The sequence below is a fragment of the Arvicanthis niloticus genome, chromosome 29 (assembly GCF_011762505.2).
Source record: "Arvicanthis niloticus isolate mArvNil1 chromosome 29, mArvNil1.pat.X, whole genome shotgun sequence".
Classification (NCBI taxonomy): domain Eukaryota; kingdom Metazoa; phylum Chordata; class Mammalia; order Rodentia; family Muridae; genus Arvicanthis; species Arvicanthis niloticus.
In genome coordinates this window covers 10,574,476-10,587,645 of record NC_133437.1, presented here as the reverse complement: position 1 = coordinate 10,587,645, position 13,170 = coordinate 10,574,476, and the positions used below count along the sequence as shown (strand labels likewise).

The window sequence follows — 13,170 nt, the reverse complement described above, 5'->3', positions numbered from 1 at the left end:
CAGATGCATTTTGAAAAAGGTAAAAGCTAAAATAAAAGATTTGTAGATTGAGACTGTAGAGTAACAGAAAATACTGTATGGAAGTTGAGGTTGTCCTTAGTTTTTTTCTTTTTAGTCTCATTATTTTGAAATTCTGTACATGTTCACTTCTGTGAAATAAATAAACAGGTATGTACAATTTTAAGTAAGGTATCATATCTATATATAAATATATTTATAGATACTACTGTATTCTGTAGTATTACAGATATTACTATATTTTATTTTTATGAGAGATAATAAAACATAAATTATCTGTAGCCACTATTAACTGATAAAATGTTCTTGTGTCTTAGACTTAAATTTAGAATAAGTTTCAAGAGTACTGTCATTCTTATGATAAATTAACATACATAATTTCACAGAAGTAATATTTGATCATAATTGTTAAGTAATACTTTTATTGGTTTACATAAATTTCAAGAGATTTGTAAGCTACTAGTCAAAAGAAGTCTTTATAAAATTGTTGAGTCTTAAAAATAGAAAGTGAAGACAGATATCCGAGGGTAAATTTTCAAATATTTGGTTTAGTAACACAATTGAGGCTTGTAAATATGTCATATCAAATTCATAAATATTTAAAAATAATACTTAATTTCCAGTGATATAAGTGATTTTTTTTGAAATACAGAAATGTATGTTAATGGAAAAGAGTATGAAATTAACCACATTCAAAAAAGAGAATACAAAAGATTGGCTTTTAAGATCCTTTCCAAACTATGTTTTTTGTTTTGTTTTGTTTTTGTTTTTTTGTTTCGTTTCCTTTACTATAGGATTATTGCTATGTGTGGTGATTACTACATTGGTGGAAGGCGTTTTTCTTCACTCTCAGACCTAATAGGTTATTACAGTCACGTGTCTTGTTTACTTAAAGGAGAAAAATTACTCTATCCAGTTGCACCACCAGAGGTAAGTAAAACTTGAATTGATATATCACAACTTTTATTTTACAAAATCAAGTGGGTCTTAATCTCATCAAATTTCTTACATCTATTATAATTTAATAAATATTTGTCTTAATTCTAGTTATGCTAGAACAAAAATGATAGTTTCCTTCAAAACTAATTCTGTATTTAATTATATTTTTAAAGATAATTTTATGTGTTTATAGCTTATAATAATTGCTAGTGAAGTTAAAATGTCTTAAATCATAAAAAGTAGATTAATTTCTGTGTTCTGTGTAGTTTATTTAAGGATTGTTTAGATTACCTGAAGAAAATATGTTATACTTGTGTAGTAATTTTTGTAAAAATATCAAGCAAGATCAGTAAACATTTTTAGGTTCTGTGTAGATGCTCAGTAAAGATATCAGTGACCCTGTGAAGTTTATAATATGCAATTGTATTGACTTTAAGCTATCTTTTTTGACTTGGATACAGAGACAATCTTCTTTTGTGTGCATGAGTGAATGTATATGTGTGTAACTGTGTATACAGGCTTGCATGTGTGTTAAGGAAGCGATGCATGTGCACACTTATTACTCATGGCTAGAAGTTGACAACAAATATTGCTCTTGATTGCACTCTACTTGATTACTTGAAGCAGAGTCTCTGGATGAAACCAGAGCTTTTTAATTTGGTTAGTTTGACTTGATAGTTTGCCTCAGATACCCCTGTTCCTTCCTCCTAAATGCTGGTATTACAGGCAGCTCCCATACTTGTCACAGATTTTACGTGGGTTCTGTGAATCCAGTTTGGGTTTTCAAGCTTGTGGAACAGGAGATTTAGCTATGGAGACGTGAAGCCTCTACCCAGCTCCTAACTATTATTGCTTTTAATGGTTTCAGCCAGTAGAAGATAGAAGGCGTGTACGAGCCATTCTGCCCTACACAAAAGTACCAGACACCGATGAAATAAGGTATTTTTACTGTTTCTTATGTATTAGCATTTGAAGGAGCTAGACAGTGAAGATTCATTGCTCTTAAACTAGGAAAGGTTTTGAATTCGAGGGACTATTATAGGTATATAAGGTTGATTTTAATACTTGATCTGCTGTGTTCCTGTGGGATGGCTTATCTAGTCCCAAGGTTTGAATCAGTGTGGTCACAGTGAAAATTACAAGAGAAAAAAAGTAGATTAAAAAAAATTTTTTTTTTGAGAAAGTAGAGATTTCTTTCATAATTTGTGTTTCCATTTTCTATATCACCTATCAATAATTTATATACCCAATCTGCCTATCTAATCTACCTATGTCTGTCTGTCTGTCTACCTATTTCATGGTTTTTATTCTCCATTACATTTATGCCTCAGCTATAAATCATGCCGAAATAATTGTCTTAATTTTGCATAGTGAGTGAATAATCTTAAATTTCAAGAATATTGTGTAACCATGGAACATAGTTTTTGCATGTAATTTGACAGTAAGATATTTATAAAATTTGATAATCAAATTCTCTCTTTTTAAAAAGCTATTTAAATATTCATTAGAACCCTTGTTTCTTAACTATAGAATGTTTGGCTACTTTTGAATATTTACTGCTTATGTAGTTTCTCTTTGAAATAATTGTAAATTATAATACTAGAACATTTTTGTGAACTAAAAGTTTTGTAAATTAGTATTGGAAAACAAAGATATAGTTTGAATTTCAAATAAGGGTTCATTTATATAAGTTATATAATTATTGTCAAGCTAATGCCTTCTCGTTTGATTCTTATTGACACACTTTGATTTGTAAATTAATGTGGGAAAATGAATAAAATCAACAAAAAGTAAGGTTAAAGTTATTTAATAGAGTTTAGTAGTATTAAAGTGTAAGTTTTAGATAATTTGATCATCCAAGGCAGTCTCAAAGTTGATTTCATTTAATTGTTGATCTGAGTCTCATTAGGTAGTCCATATATTATATGAGTTTCTCCAGAGAAGGTTTATTTTAAGAATGGGGACAGATCCAGGAGATTCATTTCTGTAATTTTAAGTACGGAGGCCTGCAGAGACCATGGAAGTTAAGAGTACATCCTGATGATCTGAGGACAGAAGATAAGAATCAGCTCAGGATATGGGGAGGCCAGGAGGATGAGAGGGAACACTCGTCTTACTTTTTATTCTGTTCAGACAGTTAGTAGACTGGATGACAACTACTCTATGGCGGAAACCAAGCTACACTGGCATAATGTATGAATTCAAATGCTGACTCATGTTGAAGAGCCCAGCAGTCATGTTTTATACAGATACCTTGACATTCCATTAGCTTGACACATAAAATTAATCACCAGAGTCCTTGAGAGTGAAATTACTTTTCATTGTGACTTCATAATAGTAGTGCTAAAGTCTTACATATTAAAAACTTCAGGTGCTTTAAAGTCCATAGCAACAACACTAAAGTGTTCCGCATTCCTCCTGAATAAAAGTAGCTTCATTTGATGTCTGAATGAGCAAGCAAAACATGTTGTGTTCTTATCTTTGACTGCACATCTAGAACTTCTTGTAGTAAACAAGAAGATCAAACACTTTCATATAGGTATAATGGTATGTGCTTGTTATCCTAGTAGCTGGGAAAATGGTTCTACAAAGATTGATTTGGTTAAATGATAAAATCTGCTGCCATTTACCTAGGCAGATCTTGGGTATTATTAAGGAGGACTTCAGAATTACGATAACATTTATCTGTGGCTTTTAAAATACTGAGTGTTTTATAAAAGTTCTCCTTTGTATAAGCTTTGTTTTCTGAAATTTGAGAAAAATAAAGGTGGACTAATTTAGGGAAAAACCAAAGCATTCAAATGTGTGAGAGAAGGATTTATTTAATAAAACTAAAGTTTATAAGTATTGAGACCATAACAGAAAAATATTGAAAAATATATGAAGATAGTTTATAGATGTATGGTCAGTGGCAGCATCTAACCAGAAGGATATTTAGAGTCATTCTTTTAAGCCTGGAAGGAAAATTCCAAGGAATTCTTGATGATATACACAACTGAAGTTCCCTTGATGGTGTAGAGCTTGAAAACATCCAGACAGTAAAGAGGAAAACTAAGTTGTGTACATTCTTCTATTCTGAACTATATAGCAGGAAAAAAAAAAGCATAAATGCCTTCTAACACATGTCTGGGTGCTATTTTTAGGCAAAGAATGCTGTATTCATTGAACAATAGGCATTTGAAGGAAATAAATAAAATGTGATTATAAATGCTAATAATATTAATAGCTACATAATAAAATCAAGTGTGATTATCTAAAGTAAACTGCCTGAATTTACTTTATCTCTCTATTTTTTTATTATTTATTTACATTTCAAATGTCCCCCTGCCTGGTCCTATCCCCTCCCCTCCTCCCCCCCCCCCCCGGCCCCACAAACTCCCTATCCTGTCACCTCTCCTCTCTGCTTCTATGAGGGAGCTCACCCACCCAGCTACCCACTCCCGTCTCACCTTCCTAGCATTCCCCTATGCTGGGGTGTCAAGCCTCCAGAGGACCAAGGGGCTCCCCTCTCACCGATGTCAGATGAGGCCATCCCCTGCTACATATGCAGCTGGAGCCATGGGTTCTTTCATGTGTACTCTTTGGTTGGTGGTTTAGTACCTGAGTGCTCTGGGGGTCCCAGGTAGTTGATATAGTTGTTCTTCTTATGGAGTTACAATTCTCTTCAGCTACTTCAGTCCTTTCTCTAACTTCCACTGGGGTCCCCCAGCTCAGTCCAGTGGTTGGCTGCAAGCACCAGCATCTGTATTGGTCAGGCTCTGGCAGAGCCTCTCAGCTACACCAGGCTCCTGTCAGCAAGCACTTCATGGCATCAGCAATAGTATCTGGGTTTGGTATCTGCAGATGGGATGGATCCTTAGGTGGTGCAGTCTCTGGATGGCCTTTCCTTCCATCTCTGCTCCACTCTTTGTCTCTGTATTTCCTTTAGACAGGAGCAATTCTGTCTTAATATTTTTGAGATGGGTGGGCGGCCCCATCCCTCAACTGGGGGCCATGCCTAACCTCTGGGTATGGTCTCTACAGGTTCTCTCTCCACTTTGTTGGGTATTTCAGCTAATGTCATCCCCGTTTGGTCCTGAGAGCCTCTTGCTTTCCTGTCATCTGGGACTTGGCTAGTGGCTACCCCTAGTTCGCATACCCCACTGCTACACACCTCCATTCAATTTTCTGACCCTCTGTACTTCTCCCTGTCTCCTCCCACCCCTAATCCTGTCCCCCCTTTTTTCTCTTCCTCCTCTCTCCCAGGTTTCTCCCTCTCTCTACCACTTATGATTATTTTGTTCCCCCTCCTAATATATATACATATATATATATGTATATGTATATACATATATATATCTATCTTAACTCTATATTGATGTTTTATTACATCTGTCATACATATAAAAACATTAAAACTTGGAAACTTTAAAACACAGTTTTCTTGGAACTACTTATAATACACATGTAATTGTTTACTATTTAAAGGAATTTTAATTTGAGTCTAATACAGCAAAGTAGATTGTAGATAGAGGAATTCTAATTTGAATCTAATCCAGCAAAGTAGACTCCCTTACAAAACCTATAATTAAATTGTACATATAATGAAATTAGGATTCAGATTATTAACTGTCTTCAGTTTTACAAAAAAGACTACTTAAATGTCCATTCTTAAGATATTAATGTCATTTGCTATTTTAGTTTCTTAAAAGGAGATATGTTCATTGTTCACAATGAGTTAGAAGATGGATGGATGTGGGTTACAAATCTAAGAACAGATGAACAAGGCCTTATTGTTGAAGACCTAGTGGAAGAGGTGGTAAGTTTCATGTGTGTTTTTCTAAATTTCAGATCCTAAGTTCTTTATAAAGGTTTAGAAGTTGTCTGTTTTCTGGGTCATTAGACAGAAACAAATTACTTTTGTGAAATGCTTAAATTCATAAATGCAAAGAAATTTTAAGATATATTTGTTGTTAATAAATGATAATTTATAAAGAAATAAAAAGTATGTTAGTATGTTATTATATCTGCTTTTGAAGAAAGTACTTCTATATTTCTGAACTAAACTGTCACTTGTACTTATTTTGGTAATTTTTTGTGCTTTCCTTCATTAGGTATGTCTGACGCAGAATTTTAAGTAGTTATATGTTTGGTATAATTTCTCAAGTATTATATAATTCTAATAATCTTACAAAATTTTAATTACATTACTCATATATAATCCCAAAGTTCTACAATTTGAATATTGTCCTTGATTTCTTTGCTATCTTATTATACATTATTATTTATCTTAGTACATAGTATAAATATAAATCACCCGTATATTTTTAGGTGCAAGTTAGCAGTCAGGCAGTGTTCATGCTTTATAGGCAGTATTCAACACCACCAAAATGTATTAAACATTATAATTTTGGAATTTACATTTCCCTTTTAGATTTGTGTGGTAGGATAGAATGGCTTTCTGTGATTTTTTTTTTTTTTTTTTTTAAAGGGAACCCAGAACTGTGACCTGTGTGGAAGTTGTTAGAGTAATTTGTTTTGCCCACAGAGTCTTTTGTCTGCTTATTTTGGCAACTAGATCTTGATTGACATGCACGTACTGAGGAAAGTTGGAAGGAGTTATAAAAATTATATGTGATATATCCTGTAATCATAGTCACAAACATACTGCTAGATCTAGGATTATAACTTCCAGTTCTTTCAATAGCATTCAGAATTCTACACTGGAAGAGGTATACAGACAGGAACATAAGACTCAAGAATCTTATTGCCTATGTTAGTTTTCCTATAAGTTTTTAGATTTTGTTCATGTTAGACTTCCTTTTACCTGTTATACATTCATTTGAATTTGCATTTATTGAATGTTTGATTTTAGTCTGACTAAATACTTAATGAGGACCTAATTAAGAAAAATTTTTGTATAGTTAATATATTTGCTTTTTTTCCTTCATTATCTGTTCATTGAAAACTCAGTGTAAACTGTTAGGACTCAAATTCAACATATACCAGTGAAACTATGAATTTATACTGTGTGTGGGGGTGGTGATGTTAATAAAGATGGCTTAGATTTTTAAGATGGTTATTGTTGTGGAATGAATAATATTGATGTTAGAATAGCTTTAAAACCTGAAGTACAGCTGGACATGGTGGCACACACCTTTAATCCCAGCATTGGGGAGGCAGAGGCAGGTGGATCTCTGTAAGTTAGAGTCAGCCAGGTCTACAGAGTGAGTTCCAGGATAGACAGGTACATAGGGAGACTTGGTCTCAAAAACAAAACAAAACAGAACAGAACAAAAACAACAAACAAACAACAAACCCTAGATAAGGTTAATTTTAAAATATGGTTTAAAAAAAGAGGATTCATGTTGTATTCTACAGAAAAGGAAGTGCTCACTTTTTAGGGTCAAAATGTTTCACTGTGAGGAGGTAGCATTTTAGGTAGTTTATTTCAGTAGTTTGCTTTTTTAAAATAAGTAGGTAGCAATGAGGTGAAAGGACATTTTGATAGCAGCAGTCACAACAGAATGCAAACTAGAGTAGAAGTGGGAGGTTGATTAGCAAATGGGTAGTTAGGTGTGACACCTAGAAAGGGAGTGGGATGAGGCAGGAAATGAATACTTGAGCATTTGAGGCCTGCGGTTAAGGGCCTTGGTTGTAAAAAGAGAAATTTGTAGGCAAGGGAGAGGGTAATAAAGGTTTGGCTTCAAAATTTTCTGTTTATTTGATGAGTTTCCTCTTAAGTTCACATCTACAATGGAAACTAATGAATTCAGAGAGGTTGGAGTAGGGCAGAGCAATAATTATACTGTAGTTAGGCTACTTTAATAGTTTATAAAGAGAAGACAGGGACCGATTTAAACTAGTAACATGGGGAGGTGAGAAAAGAAGAGAATTATAGCCTGCAATTCTTGAATAGAAACATATTCTCATATATATGTACTATGAAAAACATGGAGAAAGATTTGAAGATCTGATTCTTAGGAATTCTCATGAAATTATTATTAGGATTTAAATTTATAAAATGCTGTCTTAATGTCTTTACTTTAGGGCCGGGAAGAAGATCCACACGAAGGCAAAATGTGAGTTTTTATTAATTATAAAAAGGAAAAAATAATATAATCCTGTAAATTAGAAAAATAGTCAACAAACTTAATGACTTTTAGATTGACTTTTAAAAGAAATTTGGTTCAGATAACTGATATATAAATATTTCTTGAGGATCTAGTACTAATTTTTTTGTGAGAATTTTAAGCAAACATTGGCTTATACTTATATACAAATGTTATATCATCAAACGAAAAGACATTTGGTAATTATGTTTGAATCATAATGAGCTCATATTTGTCTTCATTTTGTTACTGATTATAATATTTCTTATTTTTTGTGGTCACATCATTAATAAAATTTTAAATTCAGTTTTTACCATGAATATGTAAGATAACTCAAAATTTTTGTAAAAGTAAGCTAGGTCCTATTATATAATCTTTTTATGTGTATGAGATTCCTTTTAAAATCTTAAGCCTTTAATCCTGTTCTGTTCATATTATTTCAATAGAATTATTTACCTGTTATTTTTTCACTTCACTTTTCCCCTAACCAAGCTGTCAGCATTTATAGATAGAATTTAAAGCTTGCCTCAAATGTTTTATTTTTTTGTTATCTAGCCATTAGAAAATAAATACATTAATCTGAGTATTCTATCTGCAGTTCTCTTAGTTTCCTGTCTTAATAGAATATATGTTCTATCTTAAGAGTACACTTTTATGTTACTTCGTACAGATACAAGTGAGTCCATTGTGAGTTCATCACAAGAATAGATTGTAGTATGTATGTATGTATGTATGCAATCTTATATTTTTTCCAAACACAATATATTTTACACATACACACCCTAAATGAATCTGAATTCAGTATTATGAAATCCTTCAGATTTTCAAGAGAAAGTGTATATTCCTTTTTATCTGTTATAATAGTACAGATTTAAGATGCCAGTAAATATTTAAACTACATTGATTTTTAGTGTCAAATATAAGAATTGACTGGGAAGTCATAGTAATACATGTTAGTCTTTTGTTTTTCTGAACTTTATATTTATGTGGTATTTAGCATAAGTTAAATTTGTGTTGATTTATTTTGTGTACCTGCCTAGTCTCTTAAGTATTTAAAGTAGAAACTATGGCAGTTCTATATTATATAACCCCTTGACAGAGATCACAAAGATCAAAAATAATTTCTTTCCCTCTTGTCAGAAGACAGTAGCCTGAGTGGTAGCAAATGGTAATTGGCATTCATTGCTTAATATTACATATTTTGAGAAGTAGAAAACTAGAAAGTTACTGTGTGCCTTAAGGTGACCACTCTGTTTAGTAAATGTATGATAGAATGGGGCAGGTGAAATGGCTCAGCAGGTAGAAACATTTACTGCCTGATCTGATGACCTAAATTTAATCCACAGGTCTGACCTCCATGTGCATATCATGATACACACACACACACACACACACACACACACACACACACACACACACATATAGAGAGAGAGAGACACAAGAGACTAAATGAATCTGAAGTCAGTATTTTGAAATTCAGATTTTTCAAGAGAGTGTATATTCCCTTGTATTTGTTTTAATAGTACAGATTTAAGATGCTTAGTCTCTTAAGTATTTAAAGTAGAAACTATGGCAATGAAGTATCATAATTCTCTAAAGTATCCTTAGCCACAGTGAATCCCTTTGAGATTAAATAGCTGGTTTGACAGTTTCTCTGAGCTCCATTTCTGTGTGGGCATTAAGTTCTAGTAAATCTTCTAAAATATTCATTGAATGTGTCCCTTCTTTTCAGTCTTAAATAATGACTTTATTATAGTCATTCACTCAGACTTTATTATAGTCATTCTTCCTAGTGTCTGATAACAACAGTCACCTTCTGCTGGGCCCTCCAAGTCGTTAATCTCCTCACACTTTCTGTTCCAACACTTAGAATGGTTTGTCTAACATACCTATAAGGAAGTACCACTTTCTCAACTAAAATCCTTTACTGATTCTTTACCAACTTTACTTGGGTGATCTGTGATGTACATGCTTCTTGTAACTTTTATTGTCTTATCATTTCACTCTTCTTTTAGTAAGCCTTTCAAATGCATAATTTTTTAAAATGATTTTATTAACCTGTTTCCCAGCCTGGGGTTACCCTCAGTTGTTTATGTATTTATTTATGTAATTTAGTAAGCTTCAAGTTCTGTGAATGTTCATGTTATTCCTTACATATACTGAAGACTTGGTACATTTCTCCATTATTCCCTAAATGCCCTAACACATACCCATCACTGTGCTTACTGTATTTTTACATGGTTTTTAGTTGTTCACTTTGTGTTGTTTGTGTTTTGTTTTGTTCTTCTCTAACCAGAGTCTGGACTTCTTAAGAGAAAGAACTTACCTGTTACCTTGAGTACAAATCATGTAATTAAATTACATACGTTTAATATGAGAATAACTCTGGGAAATAATATTACTCCTTTGCCTCAAGGCTATTTTCTTTATGCAAAAAAGTAGTATTCACCTTTGTTTCTTTTTTAAACTGTATTCTTTAAGTTTTTATTTTTACTTGGTAGAAAACTATAGGGTTTTAGTCTTGCCATCTAGCTAAGTCTTCTACAATATGGAAATCTACTCTAAAATGTGTAGTAAACAGTAATTTAATGTTTCCTTGAATATAGTATATAGCCCCATACATTTTAAAGCACTCTGGACTGTATAGTTCATTTGCTCTTCATTGTTCACATTTATACTGAGACTATCAGGAAGCCTGAGTTAGTATATTAATGATCATTTTTTCATTTACTTGAAAATGAAGTTGTATTTTAATTTTCCATAGTAATCGATTGGCTAATTTGAAGCAGAATGAATGACCTCTAAGCCTGTAGCATTGTGTCTTAGAGGACTTAGGCTTTTAGTCTTGTAGTATGCGGACTTTCTAGTTGGCAGTTAACTCATGGCTACAAATCACTGTAGACCTTAAGAAGACATAGCACAGTGATAGAGAAGTGTTCTGAGATTACCAGCAAGAGACAATGAGATTTAATATAAATCACAGGAAAACCGTTAGATCTTTGACTTTTAAATGTTTAGTTTTTGAGACAATATCTCATTGTATTGTCCTGACTGCCTTGATCTGATTATGTAGAGACCAAGGTGGCCTCAGAGCGCCGTGATATGCCTGCCTCTGCCTTCCAGGTTCTGGAATGCATGTACCACTGTTCCTGATCCTTGAGTATTTTTTAACATGTTATTTTATAAAAAGGTAAATATTAGATACTTGGAATTTCATCATGCTAGATTTCCACTTATTATAGTTTATAATTATTTCTTTTTTTATGTGAAAATCTTTATTGGATATTTTATTTACATTTCAGATGCCATCCCCTTTCCCCATTTCCCCTCTCTAGAAAACCCCTATCCCATCCCTACTTCTCCTTTTTGCTTTTATACTATTTTTTAAATATCAATCAAAGGCTTTATAAGTTTGGTAATGCTCAATATCAACCAGAAGTATAACCCAATACCCAACCTAGATATATCAACTATTTGACTGGCTGGGACATGCAAACATCCAACTCCATGCCCGCCCCCATCTTGTCACCTAGCTCTTCCTCTCCTTCTCTTCCTATCCTTACTCCTTATCTTCCTATCCTTACTCCTACCACCTTAGCTCCTCCTACATATCACCATTCCTGTTAAAATAAAACTTTTCTTTTAGAATACAATTAGAGCATAACTATACCAATTTGTATCAGTAAGGTACAAGATAGACCTAATACCCAGTCCATCATTTTGTTGACTAACCAGAACCTCTGTCATCCCTCCTAACTAAAAGACTTAATTCTGAACCTGGCTTTTTTCTTGGCTTTAGAATGAATGTCAGCTGAAAACCATCCTCTCAAACCTTTTCTCTCAAAGTAAATAGCCGGGATTGGCTATGAGACTATAGGTCTTCAACGCCATCAGAAATCCAGAATGACTGAGTTAACTGAAATTATGGGAAGCACCAAGCATAGCTTCTAAAACTTAGCCAAATTATAGAGACCACTGAGCACCTGGACAGTCCCCATACTACAAAACGTTGGAGCATTCCATCTTCAGCCTTCTGGTCCAGGATCATCTGACAGACCTAGTGATGCAGAATTATTAAGGGCTGATTACTCTGTCTTGGCAGATATAATCAGTCGACTATTCTGCAAGTGTGTCCTTTTCTGGATAGTAATTTGTAGATGGAAAGAGGCAATTCTTGCCTAGTGGCTGTCTCACCACAACTGGAGTAACTCCAAAGATTCTCCATTTCTTCTTAGAATCTAAGACGGGAAGCTGTTAGGAGCAGACAGGTCTCTAATCAAAATGAACATTAATACAGAAATGTTTGTAATGTCAATTCTGTGGACTTCTGACGTTTTGAAAATCAACTATCCATGTAAGGCAGTCTGGACTATTGTTTGTTAACTCCTTTCAGCTAAATAAAATATAGAAAACACCCTAACAATAAACTTAGAGCCATGAATTTGCTATAGGACCTAACTCACAGGCTAACCATCTCAAATCAGTTTAAAAAGTTAAAGAAGGATTGGGTCTAAGCCTTGCATTCCTAAATGTGTTATATAGGAACAATGACTATTAGAGTAACAATATTCATCTCACTTTCTATCAATAAAAAGCTCATACCAATGAAAACCTTAAATTTGAAATCAAAGTAAATTTTATACCATTTAAGAAATTATAACGTCATCTTAATAACAATTACACATATTTCTATCAGTAAGTTATGGCTATGCAATAAATCCTAGCTAATCCTCCCTGTTCCAACAAAACCACTACTTTTCCCTAGAAAGACAGACCAATATTAACCACCTCAGTCCCCAAGCCCAGGGAATAAGGGCACCAACTCTTCATTAACTTCTTCAAGCTGATTATGGGCTTTGAGATATTAGAAGAGGGGTTGGGGGAAGAGTAAATTGATAAGCCTCTGACTCTGTCTTCACTGCATCCAGCTGCAATTCCAGGACATCAGAGGTTCGAGTAGGTCTGCTCAGCTTGCTTGATGAGTAGATACACTGAGGCTGTGTATTCTGCAATACACAATTCTCAAAACAAATTTTAGTATCAAGATAATTTTTTGTTTGAATTCTGGAATCTAGTCTTCTGGCGGCCTGCCTCTGTCATGTCTAATCCATATAGTTCTGGA

The 13,170-nt window shown here is 33.5% G+C and overlaps 1 protein-coding gene and 1 long non-coding RNA gene across 3 annotated transcripts in view; one reads left to right on the top strand and one right to left on the bottom strand.

The window, feature by feature from the left end:
* The window catches only part of Rasa1 (RAS p21 protein activator 1), an 82,206-nt gene that overhangs the window by 35,398 nt on the left and 33,638 nt on the right, over positions 1-13,170 (top strand). For both annotated transcript variants that reach the window (XM_076927104.1, XM_076927103.1), the window contains exons 3-6: positions 813-948; positions 1,826-1,896; positions 5,638-5,755; positions 7,987-8,018. In XM_076927104.1, the coding sequence (XP_076783219.1) occupies positions 813-948; positions 1,826-1,896; positions 5,638-5,755; positions 7,987-8,018 (357 nt within the window). The remainder of the gene's footprint in view (positions 1-812; positions 949-1,825; positions 1,897-5,637; positions 5,756-7,986; positions 8,019-13,170) is intronic.
* LOC143440367 (uncharacterized) overlaps positions 942-13,170 on the bottom strand; it is a 36,899-nt gene continuing 24,670 nt past the window's right edge. The window contains exons 4-5 of the long non-coding RNA XR_013108102.1: positions 4,407-4,879; positions 942-4,037 (exon numbers count right to left, since the gene is read on the bottom strand). This is a non-coding gene — a long non-coding RNA (uncharacterized LOC143440367). The remainder of the gene's footprint in view (positions 4,038-4,406; positions 4,880-13,170) is intronic.